This window comes from Ailuropoda melanoleuca, chromosome 6, assembly GCF_002007445.2.
Source record: "Ailuropoda melanoleuca isolate Jingjing chromosome 6, ASM200744v2, whole genome shotgun sequence".
In the NCBI taxonomy this organism is placed as follows: Eukaryota; Metazoa; Chordata; class Mammalia; order Carnivora; family Ursidae; genus Ailuropoda; species Ailuropoda melanoleuca.
In genome coordinates, this window is record NC_048223.1 from 80,891,133 (window position 1) to 80,916,833 (window position 25,701).

Genomic DNA, 25,701 nt, shown 5'->3' on the forward strand with positions numbered 1-25,701 from the left:
TTAAGCAGTTTAGTTCCGTAGTTAATATGCTAAGTTAAACTCGAAACTGACTTTCTGCCATATCTATTTTACAGAAGTCAGCGCACACACATGTATGTATGTATTTTTGTTTGCAAGTGGAATCACGCCAGTCACTTTCATGCTAATTTTCAATTAGTTCCTTTCTGTTTCACTGCTGTGTGTGGATTTTATAAATAAGAAAAACACTGAAGGGAAGCTTGAAATGATAAGTTTCACTCAAACTAAAAAGTGAGAGTAGAGAAAAATCAGAAGTCCTAAAAATTTGAGATCACCGGCAATCTGAATTTTAGGGGTCTGGAATTTAGCATCGCACACCCAGCCAATTCCCACCTGACAGAAGATAGAAACAGAAGCGTCATGCTCACCAGATGCGCCATAATGCTCAGTTTGTGCAGCGAGGGCTGCCGGTTGAACAGCACCACGTCTCCGTCTATGAGGTGTCTCTCCACGATGTCCCCGTACTTGAGCTCCTGAGCCATCTTCTCCCTATTTCCGTACTTCAAAAACCTACATGTATGATAAGAAACATGATCTGTGAGAATAAAGCCTCCTCGCCAAGTTGCTCCCCCTTCACGTCAGGACTCAGTCTTGAAAACGCTCACATTTCCCTGCATCTAAGGTGCCTCCACGAGCCCTTCATTTCATAATGTTAAAATAGGAGAAGAGTTATGTCTTAGAATCACAGAAATGCAGTAATAAGTCACCTTCTCCCACAGCGCCCTGTTGATAGGTTTTTGTGTTACGTTTATCTCAAGAGATCAGAAGGCAGCAGTGATTAGTGGAAAGCCACAGCGGGCAAGGCAAGGTTGTAAGTACACTGAAGTAAACCCAGACAGCCCGTGTGATAGAGAAAATGACTGGCTTTCCTAACTCCATGTGTTCTGTCTACCTAGACCCAACAATAAATGCTAGGGAACAAACGGGCATTTGCATATATGCGATGCGCAAACATGGCACATGGTGGACCTGCGCTCACTGCAATTTAAACAGTATTTTCCACATGCTAAAATGTCACAAACGTTGTATTTTGGACTGTATTCTGTGGCTGAGTATGGCGACCTTGGGCACGAGGACGTTGCTAAATATGGCTGGATTGGGCCAGAATTACCTTTTCATCTGTGTGTGTCTCTGCTGAATGAAATTGGCTCCTGGGTGAACTTCAGGGCCATTTCGAACCAGTTTCCTCAAAAAATTGATGTTTGCTTTGTTCACCTGCACAACCACAATAAAAGACACAAGGAGACACCACTGAGTTTCTGTAAACTCGCGCATGATACTGAACTGCATCTCAATCCTTCCTTTCGTTGGGTGATTCCAGGAGAAAGGCAACCACAGGCATCCTGCTGCCTTGGGTCTTGAGTTTAACGACAACGGCGGATTGGCACATGGGAGCCCGGGTTCCAATCTGAACTCACCACTGGCAGGGTGAAACAGCCAAGTCCTTTATTGGCCTTTGGTTTTTCTCTATTAGTAAAATCAGTGGGCTGGATTGAGCTGTAGGGACCTTCCGGCACCTTCTGCGATCCTAAGAACAGTTGGTAACTTCACTAGCTATGATTTACCATGGGCTCCTGAGGTTTAAAGGCTGTGACTCCAGCACCACTAGGCCCTGCTCGGCATTGTCATGGCCTGTAACTTCTCAGACAACAGTCTGAGGAACACTACCTCAAAGAAGGAATCTCTGGATCAGATACATAAAGTATCTGAGGCTACTTTATACAAGCTTTACCAGAAGCTTCCATGATCTGGGCTAATTATGAATCTCAAAAGCAAAGCCAAAGCCCATATCCTCCTATTATCAGGACTTACAGTCAGGACTTAGTTTTCTATACCTCAATTACTATGATTCCCATTTTACACTCATGATAAGTGAGAGTTAAGAGTAAAGTGTCAAGTTTTTCTGGCTATGCATTAACAGCCTTAAAACAGTCAAAGTATTTGACTCAGTGATTATAAAATTTTAAACATAATAATCCATCCCAAGGAGATTAACTGGGTGTGGTGTTTATCATTTAGTTACTTTAAAAACATGAGGTTGGGACACCTGAGTGGCTCAGTTGGTTAAGCATCTGCCTTCAGCTCAGGTCATGATTGCGGGGTCCTGGGATGGAGCCCCATGTTGGGCTCCCTGCTCAGTGGGGAGTCTGCTTCTCCCTCTGCCTGCTACTCCCTCTGCTTGGGCTCCCTCTCCCTCTTCCTCTCAAATAAATAAAATCTTACCAAAAAAAAAATGAGGTAAGAATGAACTAAGAGGTCAGAGACCATATCACTTGGAAAAACAAGCTGTAGATTACGTGTAACGTATCTGTGAGTGTATACATAGAAACCCAGACACATCTAAGGTTGTACCGTTGTAGATATTATATGCAGTGGGAGACGTATGAAACCGGAAGATAGCACTCACACATACCAAACTGTGGGTTGTGTGCATTACCTGGGATTTTCCAACTGTCTATTGTTTGGAATCTCAAAATAAAAGACAAGATTCAAAACACAGAATTGAGTGGCTGAATGGTACTTACCTTCTCAGGAAAAGTAAGAATTTTGGCCACATGAACTGGCACAGCTACCTCATCAATCCTGAGATTGGGGTCAGGTGAGATGACTGTTCTGCCAGAAAAATCCACTCTCTTTCCTGACAGATTGCCTCTAAATCGACCTAAATCAATAAAAACAGGTCATAGGTCTCCATGGAACAACTGTGTGCTGTTTCGGAATAATATGACCACAGAGAACTAGGAAAGTCTGTGATTTCCAATTAGATAAGCAAGACATACACTCCAGAAAAAGGTAACAAAGGCAGTAGACTGTCTCCTGCACATTTTGTTGGAAACATACCCTGTTTTCCCTTTAGGCGCTGGACGAAACCTCTGGTCCACTTCTTGGGCGCCATGTTGAGGGGAATGCCCGAGAGTTCACTGTTAATATAGAGGGCACACTGCAGTTGCAGGAAATCCCAGTCTTCCATGATCATCTGGGTCTTTGCTCCTGATATCCGATGCTAAAAATGAGCAGAGAATGAAGAAAACATGATCCTGGGTCAACGTAACTTTCTTGATGAGACATGTTTCCATAGATATGCTGTTTGCATAAGTGTTTGCATAGTACTGACCTTTTTAATGACGTCGTTTAGGAAAATGATTTCTGTCAATTTCATTGTCAGATCATCTTCATTGGTGCCAGATTTCAAATCGCTCACGACGGAGGGTCTGATACACAAAGGGGGCACTAAAAGTCGTGTGAGAATCAAATCAGAGGGCTTTCCAGCTTCTGGGTTCATCAGAAGTAGAGGAACATCTTCAGCTGGGATTCGTTTAAATAAATTCAGAACTACTAAGGGATTCAAGTTTTCCTATGGAGAGGAGAAAAGGAGAATGGAGAGACATGGTAACTTTCCACAGTCTGGGCAAGGGTTTACTTCTCCATGCTCTCCACCCCACCCACCACTTAACTCAGAGTTAACTATATGCACTGACAGAAATTTCTGTTGGTAACATGCTATGGTGGCAGAGCCCACGTACGTGCTTTTTATCCAATTATTTAGGCCAGTAATTCCACTTCTAATTATTGCAAAGGTAATGACTTTAGAAATCAACATAAAGATTCAACTACAGGGATGTTCCCTAAAGTGGTTGACAGTGAAGACCTGGAAATAGCCCGACAGGTTGCTGGCTAGATAAAATCATAGTATATCCATACACGAGCAACCACGAAGCTATTAAAAAAAAAAGACACTACAGAAATGTAGCTACTGCCATGAAAGCTGTTCATAAAATATTGATAAATGGAAGAAGCATGTGTATGATATGATCTCATTTTGGGGGAAAATGTACATCTGTACAGAAAAGAGGAAATAGACGTTTAGCAAGGTGTTAACAGTACTGTCTGCAGGTGAGTGTAATTATAATCTTTTTGCTTCTTTGTTCACATTTAAATTTTCTGCAGTGGGGCGCCTGGATGGCTCAGTAGGTTAAGCGGCTGCCTTCAGCTCAGGTCATGATCCCAGGGTTCTGGGATTGAGCTCTGCATCGGGCTCCCTGCTTGGTGGGGAACCTGTTTCTCCCTCTCCCTCTGCCTGCTACTCCCTCTGCTTGTGCACACTCTGATAAATAAAATCTTAAAAAAAAAAAGTGTTAAAAAATAAATTTTCTGTAGTGGACTTATATTGCCTTCGTATTTTTCTTAAATATTGCCTCTGTATCAACTTCATTTTATAGAAATGCTATGCTATAACAACTTACTCATAATATAAGAACTATGCCCATGATCAGATACTCAAAGATGAAAGGTGAGAATGGTCAGCTTGAGTCTTGTTGCCAAAAATTACATTTTCCTGGGATCAAAGACTGTGTGACAAAGAATACATGTTACATGCAGAACTCACTATGCACAACTTAATGAGATAGGGAACAAAGTTAAGAAGAAGTGCTTGAAAAGCCACTGCCCTTAGGACAGTCGCAAGAGGAGGTTTCTGTGGGCCTCCCCTGGAGATGGCAGTGGGCTTGGGGAGAAAGAAGGAACCCTGCCTGAAGTTCTGTGGTCCGGGTCCCTGCCCACAGAATTCCCTTCCTCAGCTTCCCTGCCTCCCAGCCACGAGCACCTCATGGCCACGTGAGGCAGTCGGAGGAAATCTACACTAAGAGTTCTAGGAACAGGATGAAGGCCAGACGTCATGTACCAGGGTCAGTGCTAGACAAGAACATCACGGAACTGAAGGCTGTTGCAGGAGGGCAGGAGGACTAACAAGAGTCTGCCGACCAGTTCCTGGCCAGGCTGCTACTCAGGAGTGACATCACACCTGCCTCCCAAAGGGCACAGGAAGAGGACCCTGACTGATGGTTATGTACTAGGAAACAGAAGTTAGGGACGGCTGGAGAGACGAAAGAAGGGCTGTTTGGTCCAAGGCACAATATCCAAACAGCCAGGGCTCCCTGGTGGAGTGTGGGCTGCCCTGGATGGCAGAGAGAACCTTGGCCTGCTGCTCAGTCTGCTGAGGACGCTGCAGAAGGCATTTCTACCTGGTGGGGAGGCAAGACTGATGCTATCTATGGAAAGACTCTTTTTTTCCTTTTTTTAAAGTAGGCTCCACGCCCAGTGTTGAGCCCAGTGCAGGGCTTGAACTCACAACCTTGAGATCAAGACCTGAGATGAGATCAAGAGTCAGACACCCAACTGACTGAGCCACCCAGGTGCCCCTCTATGGAGAGACTCTTAACTGCAGGTTCACCAACTCCTGGATTTGCATTAAAACGGGGAGTAGATATACAGTAGTCTTCTGGAGATAGAATCCAGAGTTTCTGTTCAATTCCTAAAGAGATCTGTGACCCAGAAAAGGTCAAGAACCACTGTGCTAGGGTCTCCTCTGACTCAAGGATGCTGTGCTGCCCCATAAAGACACATGAAGTTCCAAGTTCCTGGAAATTAAATGGATAGGTAAACACGTCCGGATGTGGACCATCCTGAGATTAGTGAGCTTCAGGGCAATACACCCACCTGTGTGAGCGACACCCCTCTCCACAAAAGGTAAAAGTGATTCACTAATGCTTTGTTCACTTCGGTGGCTAAAGGGTCCTCTCTGAGGAAGGGCCATTCAGAATCAGGCAATGGTGAATTCCTGTTTTGCCCCCTCCCTCCTACAGCTGGTAGAAGAACCAGGATGAGCTGATGGACTCTGGTAACTTTGGAGGCCCCACCACTGCTCCAAGCACTGTAAAGGCCTCAAACGGGACTGCAGAAAAACGGATTTTTTTACAGACCACACTTAAGGAGAAACTAACAGAAATACAAGACAGAACACACGTGTTATAAGAGGCACAGACAATGGACACTGAGTCCCAGCATACATGCAGAGAGGGGAGGAAACTTGACCTGTCTTTACCATGACTGTCATTACTTATTTTATAATTTGGTTGTAAATTAAATCATACAGTTGCACTAGAGACGTTTGTTTTTATTTGTTTTTAAAGGTTATTTATTTTGAAGTAATCTCTACACCCAATGTGGGGCTCGAACTCACTACCCCAAGATCAAGAGTCCCACGCTCTTCTGACTATTATTAAGGCTTTTTTTTTTTTTTAAGATTTTATTTATTTATGTGACAGAGACAGCCAGCAAGAGAGCGAACACAAGCAGGGGGAGTGGGAGAGGAAGAAGCAGGCTCCCACAGAGGAGCCCAATGTGGGACTCGATCCCGGAATGCTGGGATCACACCCTGAGCCAAACGCAGACGCTTAATGACTGTGCTACCCAGGTGCCCCCTTTCTTTTTTTCAAGAGAGGGGGAGAGAGAATCTTAAGCAGCCTCCAAGCCTGGTGCAGAGCCTGACACGGGGCTCCGTCTCACAACCCTGACCTCATGACCTGAGCCAAAATCAAGAGTCAGACGCTTAACTGACGGAGCCACTCAGGGGCCTCATCCTGTCATTATTCTCATGATGCTGTCAGGAGTAGTGTTAGCTCCTGTGACTGGGTAATGCGCTCTAAGCACTTGCTCTGCACCAGGCACTGTGCTAAGCACTTTATCTGGAATTCATCTCTTAATCCTTACAATAGCCTGAAAGCAGATACTCTTGTAATCCCTGTTGATAGCTGAGGAAACTCCAGTCAAGGCTGGGTCACAAGTCTAAACTCACAGAATAAATAAGCAGCAGAGCTGGGCTCTCATCTCCCATCTGACCCCAAAGTCAAAGCTCTTCACTACCCTAAACCACCTCTAGGCTATCGAACTGGGTAGAGTGCGGTGGGGTCCACAGGGAGGTCGTGGCCGTGGGGGAATGACCTGAGAGCCAAGCTGGATGCTCTAGACTAGTGACTCTTAAACAGGAGGGGGTAACCTCCAGGGCTGAGTCATTCGGGAGACTGCGCCCAAACAAGGTGCCTCCCAGGCCATATGGGAGTATCGCGCTACTGTGGAGAGTGCGTGGGGCAGGGAGAGTGGCTGCTGGTCCTGGGCAGAGAGCTGGCTGGGGCACGTGGTGGTGGGGTGTCAGGGAGGCTGATCTGGGAGCAGAAGACTGTGTGCAGGGGGATGGCAAGTAAGGCTGCTCCCAAGAAAGCCCAGGCACCCCTCAGGCTCACAGACCAAGGCTGCTCCCCAGGCTTCTGACAGCTTTCTGCACTCGAGAGCCTGCAAAGTGCCTCTCTCACAGCTGTCCAAGGGCAAGACTTCTTCAGCTCACACCCTTACTTTCTCTGCAGTAGCTTCGCCCTAACTGCCTTGAAGACACTTCCGCTTGAATCAATCGCTGACACCCAGTCTCCCCATTTCCAGGAGTGCTTCCATTTTCCAGAAGTCTGTGCACATGCTCACTGACCTCTGACCACTCCCTCTCCCACCCAACTCCCTGGTGGTTGATCATCAACTCCTATCCACTCTTAACCGCGCTCAGTGACTCTGGCCTCTGACTCCTTTATGGCCACCTAGGCTCAGGGTCTGTTTTCCTTGTAAACCACCCCCCGCACCCCATTGAGGCATAATTCACATATAGTAAATTGCACAAATCCTAAAGAAATTGATGCATTTTTACACATATACACCACATATTAGTGTAAAGAACAAGATATAGAATATTTGGGGCACCTGGGTGGCACAGCGGTTAAGCGTCTGCCTTCGGCTCAGGGCGTGATCCCGGCGTTATGGGATCAAGCCCCACAATCGGGCTCCTCCGCTATGAGCCTGCTTCTTCCTCTCCCACTCCCCCTGCTTGTGTTCCCTCTCTCGCTGGCTGTCTCATCTCTGTTGAATAAATAAATAAAATCTTAAAAAAAAAAAAGAATATTTGCATCTCTCCATAAAAAGACGCTGATACCTCTCTCGAGTCAGTACCAAGCCCTCACCCCAGGGGTAACTGCTCTCCTGACATCTGTCACCACACAGCTGTCTGGCCTGTTCTTGGACTTGATCTACATGGAATCATACGCCATGTAACCTCTTGTACAGTGTTCCTTGTTCTCAGCAGGATGCTGACATTTGGCCAGGTTGTGCATGTCCAGAGCTCACTTCTTTCTCTGCAGGATAGCGTTCATCGTGCAGATCTATGACAATTTGTTTACTCTCCTGTTGACAATCATCTGGACCATTTCCAATTGTGGCTTTTACTAATAAAACTGTGACGAACATTCTTGTACAAATATTTCTGTGGACACAGGCACTCAGTTCTCTTGGGTATGTACCGAAGAGTAAAACTTCTAGGTTGTATGGTAAGCACAGATGTCACTTTACAAGAAATTGTGGAACGGTTATTCAGAGTGGTGATACCTTCCACATTGCCACTGTCGACGTATGAGTGTCAGTCACTTCACATCCTTGCCAGCACATGGTTTTCAGTTTTTTTACATTTTAATTTTTCTAAGTCTGTGTGTGTGTATAGTTTTAACTAGCATTTCCCTGATGACTAATAACATCAAGCAATTTTTCATTTATTTATGAGCCATTTACGTATATCCTTTTGTGAAGTGCTAATTCAAGTATTACTCCCACTGCTTAAAATCAGGTTGTATTTTTCTTACTGATTTTGAAGGACTGTTTCCTGTATTCTGGATATGAGAGTCCTTTGTCAGATACACGAACGCTGACTGCTTTCTCCCAGCCCATGGCCTGTCTTTTCGTTCTCGTAACGGGGTGTCTAGGAGAGCAGCCAGGCTCTTCTGCAATTCCATCATTTAGTCACTATGCACTTTCCTGCTCAACGCCTTCCCTGGCTCTGTGCTCCTTGGAGCTGGATGGGCTCTACACTGAGCTCTCTCTTGTCTGGTCTCCAACACTCCAGTTCCCTTGGCTACAGTCGTCTGGGTCATCTCGGGCAAGGCTGTCTCAAGGGCTACTGGGGATTAAACAGGAGGCAATCTGTGTGAAGAGCTCGGACAGCGCCCAACTCTAACAGCAGTTGTGGAAGGCAGGGTGCTTTTATTAGCACTGCCTGCTCTTTCAGAGCCTCCGCTTCAGAATCAGCCTAGACACTGTCACCTGGACATTCTGAGCTCACTGCCCTTGACTCGGTAAACCCGACTCAGATCACACCACGTCTTTCCTCAGGCTTCCCTAACGAAGTCCAAAGTGCCATCTTCCTCCTGATTTCCCACTGAGCCACTCGTGTGATGGTCAACGCCCTGCCCTAGGATATCAGTTATTCTTTTCACAGACTAATTGCTTGTGACACATCTCAACTGTGGGACCAGTGACAGGAGACCCACTATTTCGCAGTTCCTGATTCTCTCCATAAGTTTGATAGAACTTGGTACTCAGTAGCCACATAACTTAATCTGTTAGTCTTGTATACTACCAATTCTAATTGGTACTGTGGGAATTAAACACTAATCGAAATCAGAGCAAGGCAGTACAGGGTACCTCATAAAATTCTACTAGTTAACTCTGTGCCAAGTAAAATAATGGGAGTTTCCTACAATTTCTCAGTACCCATGTGAGAAATGGCATCGCTCAGTTTATGTTCTATACAGCCAGTATCTCTTACAAAAAAACACATGACCTATACAATTAAAACGTGTTAGTTACAAGGCCAGTGTACGTTAAACATAGTGTAACATAAGCACTTGGCATGAAGTGTCCCTAGAGATCTAACTTAATCAGATTTCTCAGTTTGAGAGAGGTGTCTATCAGAGAGCTGGAGGGGGCGAGAATGGGTGTGTGTGACGCACAGGGAGGCAGGCGGAGGGCAGGCATGGGTTTTCAGGCTCACCTGCGCCCTTCCCAGCAGTGGTTCCACTTCTTTGTTATGCTCGATGGCTGTTTCAAAAGACTGAAGGAAATTTGATACGATAGGATCCACCACTTTTTTATTGGTCTTGTACTTCTCATGAATTATCTTCAGTAATCCGCATTTCTTTACGGTACCTGTTAAGAGTGAATTTTATTTTACCAAGGTTTATTTACCAAATTTTATTTACCAAGGTTGGACTAATGAGGTACTTGGGTCAGGCTGCCCTTGAGGTTATAGTCTGGTTAATGAGATCGCTGAAAATGCATTTGCTAACAGGGCATCAGTTGCTAGACTCTAAAGCTTAGCTTGCGAGGAAAAAAACCTGACTTCCCAACACTGCATAAGACTAATAAGCTAAGTGGACCAGCGTGAGTGGAAAGGGCTTTGCTCAGCCTTTTATGTGCTCTGCTCACCATTAAAAGCGCCACAGTAATGGCAGATGTTCTTCTTTCGGCACTTATCAGAGATTTTCTTCTTCAGTCCACGTTTCTGGAGGTAGGTCAGGCCAGGCCTCTTCAGATAATCCAGAAACTGCTTCTTTTCCTCGTGGGACAGCATGATGTGGCAGCAGGTTTTACAGATCATCTTTTAAAAATTAAGACAGATAAAAGGTTGAGAGATGAAAAAGTCTTTTCTTTTAAAAATGTCACCCCTACCTCAAAAAAAAAAAAATCGTCACCCCCTACCTCTTGCCTAGGACACGGAAACTGAGCGACACGCCCAGAGATATGCACAGAGGGCTGATGTTCACCAGAACGGTAGCTGTGGTCATAGCTGGCTGGCAGGATTTCTGCTAATTGATTTTTTAACTTTGTGCTGTTCTGTACTGCTGGATTTATGGTTATTTTTCACAGCGTCTATCTACGACCTATCATCTACTCAAGAAAAAATCAAATAAAGAATCCTTACGCAATTTAATTTACTGCAAGATGCAATATTATGTGTGTCATGTAAAAATTCTCCCTAGATGTATCTTATTTCTAAGCTCACTCCAATGTCCCTGAGCAGTAATTCCTAAGTTTACGCCTTATATGAAACACATCTGCAAATACCTGTAAGATGCCAATAACTGCTCTGAAGTAGCCGACGTGAAAGCATGGCAACTCCAAGTCAATGTACCCGTAGTGGCCCAGACAGTCAGCCAAGTTCTTCCCACAGGTTTCACAAGGGCGGTCCTTCTCACTTGTACCCTTTGGATAAAAGCACGCCCAATTACTAATGAAGACCACTGAACGGGAAAGCGGGACCAGGTGACTCTGAGTCAGAATCACCTGGGAAGGCACAGCGTATTCACATCCCATTGACCAAAGGCTGGAGTCCCTGAGATGGTGCAGGAGGAAGAAGGGAGATGGAAAAAAGCTCTTGCTTCTTCTGACCTGGCAAGTCATCAGTTTTATCAGCATGTCAAAACACATGGAGTGGGAGGGGTGGGGCCTTACTTACCATCCTATGGTCAAGCACACCATACAGCAAGGGGGCATGGTTGTTGTCCTGGCTGTACAGGTTCTTACTCACAACCTGGATATGGGCCTGCTGGCGCATCTCCTCAGGGGACTTCATTCCAAAACAGATGTGGCTTCTGGAATTAAAAAAAAACCAGGGGAGTTGGGGGCGCCTGGCTGGCTCTGACAGTAGAGCATGTGACTCTTGATTTCGGGGTTGTGAGTTCAAATCCCATGTTGGGCATAGAACTTACTTAATTGAAAACAACAACAACAAACAGGGGAGCAATTACGTCAAAACGACTTACCAAAAACAGTGATTGCACAGTGACCCACCATAACAAACCTTACTCTTCCACTGTTTACAGGCTCTGCTCCATTATTAAATATATTCAGATCTCTCCCATTTTTCCTTGGTAAACACCCCTTCACTCCCCTGAAATCATTTCTATTCTTACGGTCAAATGAATGGTATTTACCAAGGTCACTGAGCCCACCTGCTTGCTAGATCCTGGTAAGAATGTTCTCATCCTCCTGCTCTGCAGTGCTGGATGTTAACTCCCCCTCCCCCCTTATCTTGAAATATTTTCTTCTTACAGCCTTGGGGATACCACATACTCACTGAGTGCCCCCGCCCCATGCCAGCTGCTCCTTCTTTTGTGGTTGCTTCTTCTATGCCATCCCTTAAATATTCTGATCTCTCCTCACCTAGGGATGCAACCCTCAACCCTTTCTTTTCATTCTAGATGTCCCTCCTGAGTGACTGTGTCACTCAGGTACATGCTAACATCCGTCGAATCTCCATCTGTAGGCCAGCTACTGCTACTAGCGGGAGACCGTACAGACACCTGTTCTGCACAGCTGCACAGGCACCTCAAACACGACACAGCTAGAACAGAACCCAACACTTTCATTTCCCAAATCTGCTCCTTCAATCACCTGACCAACAAACTGGAGATTTACCGTGTGCCAGGCACCAAACTGGGGAGCTCAGGATACAGATTAGATGAGACAGACAAGGTCCCTGCCAACATGGGACTCACAGTTCAGGATGGGCAAGACAGACAATAATATAGGGTTTTCCCTATGCGGCAAAACCCACTTGTGCCCACCAGGGGACCAGTTCTGTGTACGTAACCAGATGGCTGTTTCTTCCCAAGCCACTATCTTCCACTGACCAGACTCAACTCCCAACACCAGACCAGGGCAGAGGGTGAGCCTTGACTCCTTCCCAGGGTGACACAGGGACAGATGCTTACTACGAGAGCCGATGCTCTTCCCGCCCCCTCCCTGCCTCCTCCTTGGACCCTGCGGGCAACACATCTTCCTTTGGCCCCTGATTTTGGAAAAATTCATATTCCTGACCTATGTTTAGTTTTTTTCCTACCATTTCTATATCATACATTCTTATACATTTAACTTATAAAGTAGGTTGTGATATTATTATTACATAACGAATTAAAACATATGAATTAAAAAAAAACCCAGTCAGTATAATAGAGCGCAGAAAGCTAACGGTACAAGATGGAATCAGTGTGATGTATGGGGTTAGGTCATGCTGGGCTTGGGAACATTGGTAGAGAATTTACATGTTAGTGCAATGGAAAGCAGTGGGAAGGTTTTAAACTTAAGAGTCAGAAATCTAATTTGCATCTTAACACGGTCTCTTGGGCTGCTTTGTGAGAACAAATTACGTCTCAATATGGGTGGGGTTTGGGGTGGGAGTGAGGGGCTGGGATGAATATGGAAAGACCACTTGCAAGGATTCCTCCAACTAAGACACTTGTTCCCCATGAATGGAAACCATCTAAACAGCTGCCCAAGCAAGAGATTTTGTGTGTCAATCTCCCTTCTCTTGTTTCTACTCCTGTCAATTTTATACCCTAAACCCCTCTGAAATCCATCTCTCCACTGACTCCACCACCCTCATGCAGGACATCATCATTCCCTCCTGGACCCCTGCAGTGGCATCCAAGGTCTCCCTCTTATTCTGTCCCCCAAGAATCAAGAGATCTTCCAGAAGGAGAACTCTTTTATCAGGATATTCCCCTGCTTAAAACGCTCCACAGGTTCCTTACTGCCTGCAAGATGATTCTGGAACACAGCCTCAGATCTGCTTCCTTCTCATCACCCCCTTTCTCCCTCCAGTATGCTCCTTAAAGACTGTTTAGTCTGCATTCTTCTGCTTGAACCTCTTTCTCATTAGGTGCTCTTAGAACACCTATACCTACACTTGTCCTTGCACTTGCCGACACTGACTTGTCTACCTTCTCCAACTAGAAGGGGAAGTAAGGTCTTATTTATGTCCTGATCCTACTGCTTATGGACCTTCCTCAGTCAAGCATCTGTTCCAAGAATGATTGGTTCATTTTTCCCGTGGAAGCTCTAAGGGGAGGCCATGATCTGATAAATAAACTCTGAAGGAGAAGGCCCAGAAGAGCAGCCTAGTTTCTGAGACTGCTACACATCGCCCAGTGGTACAGCTTTCTAACTGGAAACTCTATCCTTTCGGTCAGCAAATATTGCCTGTGTTACATGCTCTGCAGCAAAACCAGAATTAGACACAGTCCCCGCCCCTGATTGCTCCCCACCCTGCAGTGGCAAAAGATTCGCTGGAAGAGGTCATCGTTTGACCTCGGGAGGACTCGTGCGTAGGCCCACGGTGCGCGCATCGCCACGGCTCACATCATATTCTCAAGCCCAGGGACCACCCCCGGCCTGCAGTCCCCCAGGTGCAGGAACGCTCTCTGCCTGGCCAATTTTCTTTGACCTACCTTGATATTCCTGAGCCTCGCCCACACCTTCCGCTGACTCCTGGCCCTCCCCTTCCAACTGAACCTAAACTCTGACTCTTTGAGACCCGGGACCCCTGACCTCGCACCCCCTGCCCTTCATTTCTCCACCCTTTCGCCATTCTTGTTCCTCCTTACATTTTCTTGGCCACATCCGTCTCTCGAAACTGTTCCTTCACCATGGTGACGGCTGCCGGGGTACCCTCCTCGATACTCGCGGAGCTACACTACATAAACGTAGCTCGCCGCACCTCCCGAGGCTGCTTCTAGCCGCGTTGCTAACTTCTCCGAGGCATCCTGTCGGCCACCGTAGAACGCCCCACGTGGTCGCTTCCTCTTCCGCTACTCGCCGGCGCGACTGTCAGTCAAGAGCGGGTTTCGGACAGGCCACTTTCTGCCTTCTCCCTACACTGCCATCTTGCGGCACCTCTTTGAAACTGCACCGGGGCCGGCTCTGTAATTTCAAAAGCCCTTTTGCGGTTCGTTGTCGCCCGTGCAGAGAAATTGCAACGCCTTGCCTCTTACTGTTTAGGCAATCAGAAAGACAAAAACTGCATGAAATGGAAAATCGTCATTATCAACATCAATACCATCTTAATTAAGATCCTCTGGTTTTTAAAGTAAAGGTGGAGGCTAAAATGAACTTGCCCAGGGAACAGAGGCACCAACTTGGAGACCACCAAAGGAAATAAGCGGGTCAGAAAACACAGCCATGTGTGCAGTTTACAAAGTTACTTTAAAAAAGAAATGAATTAAACTTATATTATTGATTACAAAAACAGAAGCTATAAATCTGCGAAAAGTAAGTCATGGTGTGCAAGGGAAACAAGATGAGGGGAGAATAGGAATCGAAGATCATTAATGTATCGAGGAAATAAACTGCTTGCCCACAGTCTGTGACAGCCTGTGGGAGGTGATCCTAGTGTGACATCTCAGCACATGAGACTACCAAGGAAACCACACCACCATGGGATGTAGTGCTACAGAACCAGAAACTTCTTTACTGTTTGTGAGAAACTCTAGACAGAACCCAATCAAGTCGTTTGACACCTTTGAGTTTTAAGAAAGGATGCTATTCAGACTCCGTGGATCCTCATGAGTAAAACACAAATGTAACAGACAAAAAACAAAGCAAATCAGACTTTACTTATTTCAGCAGTTAATCACTTAAAATCCCTTTGGAATTATGGAGACAATACCATACTGACAAGATTTGACAAGTGGTTTTTATCACAGAGAGGTTAGAAGCAAAGGTTCTGGAACTGCAGTGCCTTCCTGGGTACCACCACCTAAAGTTGTGTGACTTTGAGAAAGTTATTTAGTCTCATTGCGTCTTAGTTTCTCCATCTTATAAAGGGGTAATAGGTACCCTACTTCTTAGAGTTAGTGGAAGGTCAAATGGCAAAATGAATGTGAAAGTAATTAGAATGTAACAGGCACATAGCAGTCAATGAGTATTAACTACTGTTAATAATAATAATATAATAATAAATGTATATATATAACTGTTATTCTGAAAAATGTAGATCTATCCTCAAAGCCTGCACCTTTATCTCCTCTTCCACGCTAAACTTTGAAGGTCCTAATGTCTCTTTTTGAACATGCACGTATGTTCTTTGTTTTTTGCATGACCATGTCACTTTAAACAACTAACAAATTTATGGATCAAACATTGATAAAAGCTTTTTTTTTTTTTGTAAGGACTAAGATTTTCGGAAAAACACAAATTAAAGAAAGTATTATATTTTTAATTCAGAAAATTCCCAGAGAATCTCAAAAAAAGCAATACTTAGCAATACACTAAAACGGTCAGTTCTGCGTAGTTAAAATAACAAAGGTTTTGAGTCCGTTTCTGCAGTTTCCCTCGCTATAAAATGAAGAGGCTGGTCGACAGGATCTCCTAAGATGTTTTCCAGCTTTACGAACCTTCAACTCGCATTGAGACAATTTAAGCTATAATTCGGCTTACCGCAATTTTAAGTACGGGAAATTCAAGACATTGAATTGAACCGAAATTGAACATATGCTTGCGTAAATATAGCCCATGGAAGAGCCGTGGGGGTGGGCCTGGGCACTTTCAATCCGGCATTGGTGCGGCCGCCCTCCCGGGCCTGGCCACGCCCCCACGCCGGCGTCGCTCGGGGTCCTTCCGTGCGCATTGATATGATTGGCCGGCGAATAGTGATTCTCTTTTCCTCTCCGGCTGCGTGAAGCTCGGCTTTCATCATGGTGAGTCTCTGCAGATCCATGGAGTTATCCGGCACGTATCTGAGCCATCCTTCGTCCCCGGGTCCTGCCGTTTGTGCTACGGCCGCCCGAAGTTCCGTCGCTCTTTTTTTGGCTGTGTTTGACGGAGGCTGGTTGCCGAGAGTCCCGGAGCCGTCGGCGGGGAGGCCGGGCTGAGCCGCCGACCCGGACACGCCGGGCTTCAGAGTCCAGGGCCTGGGGACCGCGAGGCCCCTGCTGCGTTTGTCGGCTTCGTGGAGCCTGGTGGATTGGGCGGGGTGGGTTGAGACTCCTTTCACCTGCGTTCCCAGTTGGGATAGGCGGCTTGCGGGTGATGGCAGCCCAAGAGATGAAGCCTTTGCTGGCGGCACCCGGGCGAGTTGTGGCGGCGAGCGAAGCTGTTAGCATGTGTAAGCTAAAACATTGTCAGCCGGATGGAACCTCTTGTATTTTGTGGAAACCGAGGCCCTAGAAAGGGAGACAGAAAGCTTGCTTTTAAGTACATGACGAGTGAGCTCTGTCAGTTAAGATTTAGCACCCATTTCTAATCTGTAAGTTCCTTTCTTCAGTCTTTTCAAGAGTGAGGACTGTTCAAGTGAACTTACTTTGGTGTGGTTTTTCAAACTGAAATTGAAATCTAGCAACCAGTTGTTGCCACGAAAGCCTTTCCTTTAACTCCTTTTTGGGTAAAATTTCTTTTTAGGGTAAGCATGCTATATGCCAACATTCCTAGGTGGTTACTTGTGTAAAAGCTGTTGGGCCATTTAGAAGGGAGTAGGTTTTCTTGTGGGGTGTAAAGTTGGCCATGCAAGATGGGTAGTTTACATGCAGGTAGTGGCAGCCTTTGTGTTAAATTTGTGAGGCTGTTATGAATGTAGTTGAGACTATAAGGTTTTGTACAAGTCGAAGTAGTTTTACTCCACAGAAAGGGTTCTTACACAAGGGTTTTTTTTTTTTTTCCATTGCCCCTAAGGGGACAGTGCAAAATCTGGAGACATTCTTGATGAAAACTGGAGAGTTTGGGGGTGCTACTGGCCCCTAGTGGTTAGAGAGCAAGGGTGCTACTAAATATTCTAAAATGTACAGGACCGTCCCCACAGATAAGTAGTGGGACCAAAATAGTAGTGTTGAGTTTGAGAAATCCGGCTCCAGAGTAATTCCCATAACAAAGTGAAGATACCAGAGAGCTGTGGAGTGCGTTCTCTAGATACTGAGCGTATGTGTGTTAGATGTGTCTTAGGAGTTAGGCTCAGGGGAGGTTTGTGGTTTTTCCCTTTTCATTCAAACATTCCCGCCACTAGCTCGTGTGGCTCTTGAACGTTTGAAATGTGGTGCCTACCCCTGCAGAATTGCATTTTAAATGTGACTTCGTGTTTATAAATCATCCACATATGGCTCGTGGGTACCCATTGGCAGTTCTAGATCCCAGAAAATCTCAGCTGGTTTAAGAAAAGGTTGAGTGGGTTGTTAACTAGTGCATTATGTATGTTTTTAGAATGACACCGTAACTATCCGGACCAGGAAGTTCATGACCAACCGACTACTTCAGCGGAAACAGATGGTAAGGAAGGGCACATCAAAGTTTTATTTTTTTCTTTTGCTTTAAAAGACACATTTCGTAATAATAAGCACTAAAACCTGTTACTCCTTTTTAGGTCATTGATGTCCTTCACCCCGGAAAGGCAACAGTACCTAAGACAGAAATTCGGGAAAAACTAGCCAAAATGTACAAGACCACACCAGATGTCATATTTGTATTTGGATTCAGAACCCATTTTGGTGGTGGCAAGACAACTGGCTTTGGCATGATTTATGATTCCTTGGATTATGCGAAGAAAAATGAACCCAAACATAGACTCGCAAGAGTAGGTGTTCTCATTTGTTCAACAGCTGCTGAAGACTTGAGTTTTTCAACAGCACTGTGTTGGTGTTGTGGGTGCAGTGGAATGAGCAAGAGCAAGCAGTCGGGGGCGGGGTGGGGGGAGGGACAACCCTCAGACCTAAGAGAGAAGGTTCTTTAAAAATATACAGGTAGAGTACAGGGCTTTAGTAATGGGGTCTTCAGCTTTTGAGCAGGTGGCATTTGAGCTGAGTCTAGAAGGGCAAGTAATGTACTTGTGGAGATAGGAGCTGGAAATAGGGGGATGGGTCTGGAAAGGTTGGCACCAAATTGAGCTCCTTAATTCTAAAAGTCTGAGTTTGGACTTCACCCTCCTAGGTAGCCAGGAATCGTGAAAGGCTTTTGATCATTTCCTGAGTGAGAGGCACTACAGTGAACTAGAGCCAGTGAGCTGAGCAAGCTCCCTTAGATTCTAGATCGTAAACTGCAGATTGTTATTTTGAAGTACTACTTGTGTTTTTCTCTCTTTATTGCCATCAGATAAGTCTTCCAATAGAACAACTATGAGGGAAATCATGATGGTGGGGTAGATAGATGCTGCATTCTTTAGTTGGGTGGTCTGGGAGGCCTTGCTGAGGAGGTGACCTTTAAGCTGAGATCTGTGTGAAGATTTGGAAGCCACCTGGGCAGCAGGAACAGCAAGTGCAAAAATGGGCAGAGTGAAGATGAGTAGATTGGAACACTGAGAGCACATCTGATTATTGTGCCACTGATTGGAATACTGTGTCTCAATTGGATTACCTTTTCTGTTGTAGTACAAACGAGTATTGTTAAATGTACTTGAAACAGTTTTGATTTGGGAAGCTGCATTTCTTGAGCTGCCTGACTTGGTTATGGTTCTTACCAGGTTACTTAATGCTGAGTTGATGTTTGCAAGTCACTTACAAGGTACTCCTTTTTCCTTTAGCATGGCCTGTATGAGAAGAAAAAGACGTCAAGAAAACAGCGAAAGGAACGCAAGAACAGAATGAAAAAAGTCAGGGGGACTGCAAAAGCCAATGTTGGTGCTGGCAAAAAGGTATCGTTCATCAAGGAGAATACAGAAATGTCAGTTGCAGGTCTTTAGTTTCTAGAAAGGAGGGATTTGTTTCCTTAATAACCTTTTTTTAATGTTTTTTCTTTTCCCACTTCTTCTGGATTACAGAAGGTAACGTGTTTTGAGACGCTACATGATGTAGTATCTTAACACCTCACTAGAGTAGCTTTGCCCACCCTTGTCAGCTCACAGATCAGCACAACAGGGGCCACATCGGTTCAGTGATCCTAGTGGGCACCTTGCAAGCCCTGTCAGGAAAAGTTTCCATTTTACTGCTAATTGGTTTGGACTGTTAAAAGGGAAGATTAAACTTACTTGTTTAAAACGGATAACTGGTTAAGAAGCCGTTGAATCGATGTGGCCCATGATTTCCTGGCATGCTGGAGAGGCAGCTGAGCTCTCACGTGCTGTCCTCTCCAGTTACCTAGGACTTAAGTGATTTTAATGATGAGCAGCTTTTTACCAGCTTTGCTAGCTAACTGTAAATAATAGTTGAATGGAATTAAGGTATTGGGTTGTTAAATTAACAAATAATCAAGTGTTCTGTGAACTTTTTTTTTTTTTTGCCTTTTCCCTCTACTTTCTTGGATTTCTTGTTCATCAGAAATGAAGTGTCTAGCAGGTACTGAGATTGTGAGCGCGGTGTGGGGATGCATCACCTTCACAGAGTTTGCTTTGATGCTTTGCATGTTGGCTTTTGGACAACAAGAGTTTTATGTAGTATGATCTCTTATAATTTAAATGCTATGTTCTAAAATGGTGTATTATGAGGAAGGGAGAGAAACTTTTAATCGTGTTTATTTTGGAAACTCAAAAATGCATGTTATGTTGCAAAGTGACCTGGTGGAGGAAGGTGGGTACTCTACTAAGTAGGCATCTTTTAACTTGTACTTCGGAAATGCTGTGTCCCAGAGAGTTACGTACCCAGAAAATGGCTTTAGTTAACACAGGGCTTGGGAAGGGGCCTCTCATTTTGTCATCAACAGTCTTTCCCTTGGGGACCCCTGGGGACTGATCGATTTCTTTGGCAGCTCTGGTAATAAACTAGTCTAGGAAATCTGGCAAAGCCTCTGCCCAGGAAGTGTTCACTCAAAGCTGCCTTCTACCATTCTATTGCTTTTATTGATCTCTATTTTTTTTATCTGATGTCCATTTTTCTTTTAATTGAAAAAATTCCAAGGTAATTGTATATTAACACTAAAGCCTTTGATAAATACGCTTTTTCCATAAGTTTTTGGTCAGAATGGTCCACTACCCCACGTTAAATACATTTTTCCACATTTGAGCAGCCTAAATCAGCATGTAAAGCGGGCTTAGAGGGGTTGGGGGTAGTAGGGTTTTGAAACACTGGTAGTCACTGCCCCTGTGTGCCGCTTCTAACAATGACTCCATGACTCCCCGCCAGGCAGTAAATCTGGTATGCCTGCCCAGGCCTCTAATCACATTGTCTCTCCAGCCATGGAGTTCTAGTAATGGATGAACTGCCAGAGGAACTGCTTGCTGCTTAGAACTGGTCCCTGTTTGTGAGGCTTATATCTATCAACGGAAGTTGCAGAGGTTGCAGAAAGATTCAGTCAGTGGACTGATCTAGAACCAAAGGACATTTAACCCATTCTTGTCTTCATGCAGCCTTTGAGCTCCGTGTGTTAGTCCTCGTTAGTGTTTGCCGGTGATGTGTGGAGGGGGGCTTCCTGTGGGGACCTGAGCCATCACTATTCCTGCTTCAGGTTGCACTGGTGCATTTCACTAGCATAGCTCTGGAAAACTGGCTGGGAAAGGAATGCGTAAATGAGGACATGTATTCTTTGGCTCAAAATAGCCGGGCTTACTAATGTTACTTTTAATTGTTCTTGTTTGGATGTTGGAATTGGTAGTTGCTCTTACCTTTTGGGTACAATAGAGTTGTTTTAAATTAAGGAGTAAAGAGTCTCTTGTTTGAAGAGCATTTGAAGCATTTTCATTTCAGCCCAGTTCTGCCTTTTTAAAAACTAATTTGCACTACTTTTTGGTGGCTGTGAATAGTAGCTTTTAAAATATTGAGCTGAGACAGGTCTTAAAAGACTGGCTTGATCATTTAGAATGCTCTCTCTTTGAGGTTAGACTAGTGTGGGATGATTCTTGGGTCTTTTGATGGTGCTTGTGTGCCCAGCGTGATGTTGCTGAGCAGAGCAGGAGGGCTGAGGGTCAGGTATGTGTATTTCATGTATACATAGGCAGTGGCAGCCTGGATTGGCACTGCTGTTGGCATGATGATCTCTTCATTGTGAAATCATCATGCCACTTTGTTTACATAAGAACCGTAGTAATCACATGAGGTGTTCTCAAAATTGGGAAGAATAAAAACGAAGTGTGTCTTAAGGAGCGCTCTGTATACAATTAAAAATATTTTTAAGGTATCTGATTGCATGCATATAAATGCAGATTATTTTGGAGTTTGAAAAGGGACTATTAATGAAATGTTTCTTTTCCTTCTTCCCTCCTTTCTCCCTTCCCCGCCACTGATTCAGTGAGCTGGAGATTGGACAACAGGTATAATTCAAGCTTTTCATGTGGATCGTTAGGCTTTACTGATAACAGTAATTTGAAGACTAGAGCATGTGAAATTGTTTTGTTTTGTATGTGTGTGTGTGTTTTTTTTTTTTTTCTTTTGCATGTGAAATAGTTTTAGAAGTTGATTTACGAATGCTTTCAAGAATCATAGCTTTTTAAATACTGGTAGTGACATGGTTTTGTTTTTAAAACTAATATTTCTTTGTTTCATTTCTAATGTGAATGCAGGTTTTATTTTTTGATACTCTCGTGGTATGATCACAAACTAAACATTTTAGGTCACTAATACTTGTTTTGCATGAATGTCATTAATTTTGGAGTTTGCTGAAGATTTTGAACTTTAATTTTTAAGAATTTTAAAGGCGGTTAACTAACTAAATTTTTCCTTTTCTTTGTTTCACAGAAGGAGTAAAGGTGCTGCGGTTGCTTTATCTGTGGTGGTTGTGCAGATTCTTCAAGAGAGAATGAATAAACTAAGAATGTTAATGTGTCTGGTTGTTTGAAATGTATTTGAAGTTTACTGGGAGTGTTATGAAATTACTGTGCTGTTAGAGCACATTTCAATTGCTGCCGAAGTTCATATGTTCCAGTATGCTTTTAGTGAAAACTTGGTATGATTGTCGTTCTTTTCAGTAGCACAAAATGTGGGTGTAGGGTATCAGCAGCATGAAAGCATATAGGGCCAGTCTGGTGTGCTCATTGTTAATACTTGCCATCAGTTTAGTTGGTCAGTATCTGAAAGACACACTTGAAATGTGAATTCCTTTTGGTCTTCTTAGAACCTGACATCGTTCTTATTACTGTAAAATTATTTTACAGTAAATAAATGGCCTCAGTAGAAAATTACTAGTTCCACATTTTCATCATTTATCATGACGTAAATAGGATCTGCCCAGATCATCTGTGCATTGTAGGTTTGTGCTTATGGGATAAGTGAATGGTGTATTATGAGTGGGGAATTTGAAAGAGGTTAATATAATGAATATTAGAATGTAGTGTGTAGTTGCTTGGTAAATCTGTACATGCTTTTAGTGAAACATGGAGGGTTATGTAGTGTCACTTGTTGGATGCCAGTTATGAGTTTGGTTTTTTCAGGCATCAGGGTTGAGGACTTCAGCTATGGGTTATTGGTCAATTGTTCGGCTTTGAGAGTTTTTTCTTTTTTTTTTTTTTTTAAGATTTTATTTGAGAGAGAACAGCACAGGGAGCAGCAGAAGGACGGGGAGAAGCAGTCTCTCCGTGGAGCAGGGAGCCCGATACAGGGCTCCATCCCAGGACCCTGGGATCATGACCTGAGCCAAAGGCAGATGCTTAACCGATTGAGCCATCCAGGCGCCCTGGCTTTGAGAAGCAGTAGTTTTAGGGTTACTGTGAGGGTTGTGGTGCCTTTTGATGAGTGGGTAGAAAGTGTAGGAGTTGGAGAGCTTGGTATTTCGGATGGGGTGAAGAGGCATTAATGGCTTAAGAGTTTTGGATGCCATTTTTTCCTGAAGTTGGTGTAGTACTACTGGTTTGTACCTTACATGGGTCCATCTGGGAGTCAAGTTTATAAATACTATTAGGAACCAGGTAAGTGGATGAAAAGCACCAGAGAAACCTCAGGAAGTGGTAAAGGAGTGAAAGACTTGCTTGTTTGGGTAGATGGGGGATTAAGGAAGAAGCAAGAATTGTGATAGCAGAAGGCATCAAACCAAAGGGTGCTAGAAGGAATGGTTGCATGTTTTGGAGAAGGTGGTGAGAGGCCTTGACTGAAGAAGGACCTGCTGGCCGAGGCCTGCTGATGGTGGGTTGTAGCTAATCTCAGGCTGTACTTTTGGGTTTGTGGAACCCTTGGCCCTGTGGGTTCCCTTTCTAGGGCCAGGAGTGGAGGTGTGGGAGGGTTCAGGACTGCTAGTGTCAGTTTTCACCAAAATGGCTAACAGGTGATGTGGAGTGGGGGATTTTTCATCTAGCAGTGCAAGGCCATTCGTGCCTGGTGGCAAATGTTGCAGAAGGAAATGGGGTTCCTGTGGCAGCGAGGGTAAGGAAGCAGAGGACTGGTGAGCAGTGTGCTGCAGGGGTGAGGAGCTGAAGAGAAGGGAGAGCTGGGAGAAGTGACACCTGGGCTGGCCTGGGATAGGGCACCAGAATAATTGGAGCTGGGGGGAGGAGTTGGAAAGTTTAGGAGCAGAGCTAATGGAAGCAAAATTAAGGGTAGGAGGTAGGTTTGAGAGTGGGGTACTAAGGGACTCATGATAGAGGGCACAGCTCTGGTGAGCCTGAGTGGAGGTGAAGGTTGATAGCAGTCACAAGATGAAGAAGCTTTTCTGTTGGGATGTGCTCAGGGAGGGCAGAGTTGGCAGTCATTCAGCCAGTGTAGCCCCTTTGGGGATGGGAGTTACGATTAATTCTGGTTGAGCTTGGTTTTCCAGGGGAGCTGCCTAGGCTGGGCTATTAATAGAAGTTACTAACCGGTAGTCTTGTCTGCAAACTCTGCTGCACAGGCACATTTTGAAAACTGTACAGATTATACAATAAAAGATCCAGATTTCCAGCCTCTTGAAATACCAGGCACCAACAGCACCTCACCTTCCTGCATGATGGTAGTCGGCAAGGTTAGGTGCTTGGGCGCCTGCCTCGGGATAGGTGTTGTGCAGTCCACGATGGCCTCCAATATGGCCTTGGCTCCTACGGCTAGCTAGCACCCTCTATCTGCACTCTGGTTTTGTGTCCCTTCTGCAGGATTCTTCCATTTAGTCCAGCTGGGTGTCTGGGCAAGTCACTTGGTCAACTGATTGGAGTGGCTTTTTTTTAAGATTTTATTTTACAGAACAAGCAGGGGGAGCGGCAGGCAGAGGGAGAGGGACAGGCAGGCTCCCTGCCGAGCGAGAAGCTGGATGCTGGGCTCCATATATCAGGATCGTGACCTGAGCCAAAGGCAGACGCCCAACCCACTGAGCCACCCAGGTGCCTCTGGGTTAGCTTTAAGATTTATTTTAGAGAGCTTGTGAGTGCGCATGTGCAGAGGGAGGTTTTGGGGGAGGGGCAAAGGGAGGAGAGGATCGCAAGCTGACTCTCTGCTGAGTGGAGACCCCCCTCCCCGCCGCACTCCGTGTCACGACCCTGAGATCATGACTTGAGCCAAAACCAAGAGTCCACCCAACTGACTGAGCTACCCAGGTGCCCATGGGTTAACTTTTCTTTAAATTGGGGTACCCAAGGGTACCTGCTCTGCTGACCAGACTGAAGAGGCTATTTCGAGGCTTAAATGATGGAGCATCTGTGAGAACAGTTTGGAAACTGCAGTTCTAAGCAATATGTGATAGGAAGGAAGGACTCATAGGAACTCACTTGTAAATTGTGGACAGCCTGTGCTGTTGAACTTGAGGATTCTTAGAGATAAGCGTTGTTGGCCCTGACAGTAACCAGACCGTGCTCTGCTGTCAGCAGTCTTTCAAAGAGCCTTTGTAAAAATGCAAAGTTGACTTTGCTAAGCAGAGTCAACAGTTAGGGAGAGCACCTTCCTTTCCTCAATTTGGCACTGGTGGGAGGTTGTGGCTTCATGAGAGGTAGCAGGGATCTTTGAAGAGTGGTGAAAAGCAAGAGGTGACTTTGAAGGGGTTGGTTTTACAGTCTCCAGTGAATACTGGGGGTGCTTCTTGGCCTCTTGCCTTATCACTGCTCCCAAGTTGCATTTGTGGCTAGCTGCATGTGCCCAACCAGTCAGGCAGCTTTTAGCAGTGCTCTGCTCTTCNTCTTGCCTTATCACTGCTCCCAAGTTGCATTTGTGGCTAGCTGCATGTGCCCAACCAGTCAGGCAGCTTTTAACAGTGCTCTGCTNGCCCAACCAGTCAGGCAGCTTTTAGCAGTGCTCTGCTCTTCCTTTGTTCCCTGGCAACTTATTTTGGGTTCTTAAAGACAGCATCTTAATAGGTCATACTCTTGGGGCCAAGGCAAGTGCCATTCTAAATTCTGTAATCTGCGCAGTAATCCTAAGAGATCTCACTGGACTCACATAGGAGAGTTTAGAGCAGTTAAGA

The 25,701-nt window shown here is 45.0% G+C and overlaps 2 protein-coding genes across 5 annotated transcripts in view; one reads left to right on the top strand and one right to left on the bottom strand.

Moving 5' to 3' along the window:
- POLR3A (RNA polymerase III subunit A) overlaps positions 1 to 14,467 on the bottom strand; it is a 46,172-nt gene extending 31,705 nt beyond the window's left edge. The window contains exons 1-10 of the mRNA XM_019798736.2: positions 14,109 to 14,467; positions 11,180 to 11,315; positions 10,789 to 10,926; positions 10,150 to 10,321; positions 9,716 to 9,870; positions 3,134 to 3,373; positions 2,860 to 3,022; positions 2,544 to 2,680; positions 1,130 to 1,233; positions 387 to 528 (exon numbers count right to left, since the gene is read on the bottom strand). Of these exons, the coding sequence (XP_019654295.1) occupies positions 387 to 528; positions 1,130 to 1,233; positions 2,544 to 2,680; positions 2,860 to 3,022; positions 3,134 to 3,373; positions 9,716 to 9,870; positions 10,150 to 10,321; positions 10,789 to 10,926; positions 11,180 to 11,315; positions 14,109 to 14,152 (1,431 nt within the window). The 5' untranslated portion in view covers positions 14,153 to 14,467. The remainder of the gene's footprint in view (positions 1 to 386; positions 529 to 1,129; positions 1,234 to 2,543; positions 2,681 to 2,859; positions 3,023 to 3,133; positions 3,374 to 9,715; positions 9,871 to 10,149; positions 10,322 to 10,788; positions 10,927 to 11,179; positions 11,316 to 14,108) is intronic.
- Positions 14,468 to 16,055: 1,588 nt separating this feature from the next.
- On the top strand, positions 16,056 to 22,172 carry RPS24 (ribosomal protein S24). 4 transcript variants are annotated; one of them, XM_011223820.3, is made up of 7 exons: positions 16,056 to 16,199; positions 17,692 to 17,757; positions 17,852 to 18,061; positions 19,004 to 19,114; positions 19,241 to 19,243; positions 21,640 to 21,661; positions 22,086 to 22,172. In XM_011223820.3, exons 1-6 carry the CDS (start codon positions 16,197 to 16,199, stop codon positions 21,640 to 21,642), a joined length of 396 nt encoding a protein of 131 aa, XP_011222122.1. In that variant the 5' UTR covers positions 16,056 to 16,196; the 3' UTR covers positions 21,643 to 21,661; positions 22,086 to 22,172. The 4 variants fall into 4 exon arrangements, with proteins under 4 accessions (XP_011222122.1, XP_034518650.1, XP_011222123.1 ...); XM_034662759.1 differs by lacking the exon at positions 19,241 to 19,243 and adding an exon at positions 19,737 to 19,754; XM_011223821.3 differs by lacking the exon at positions 19,241 to 19,243.
- Positions 22,173 to 25,701: the final 3,529 nt, after the last annotated feature.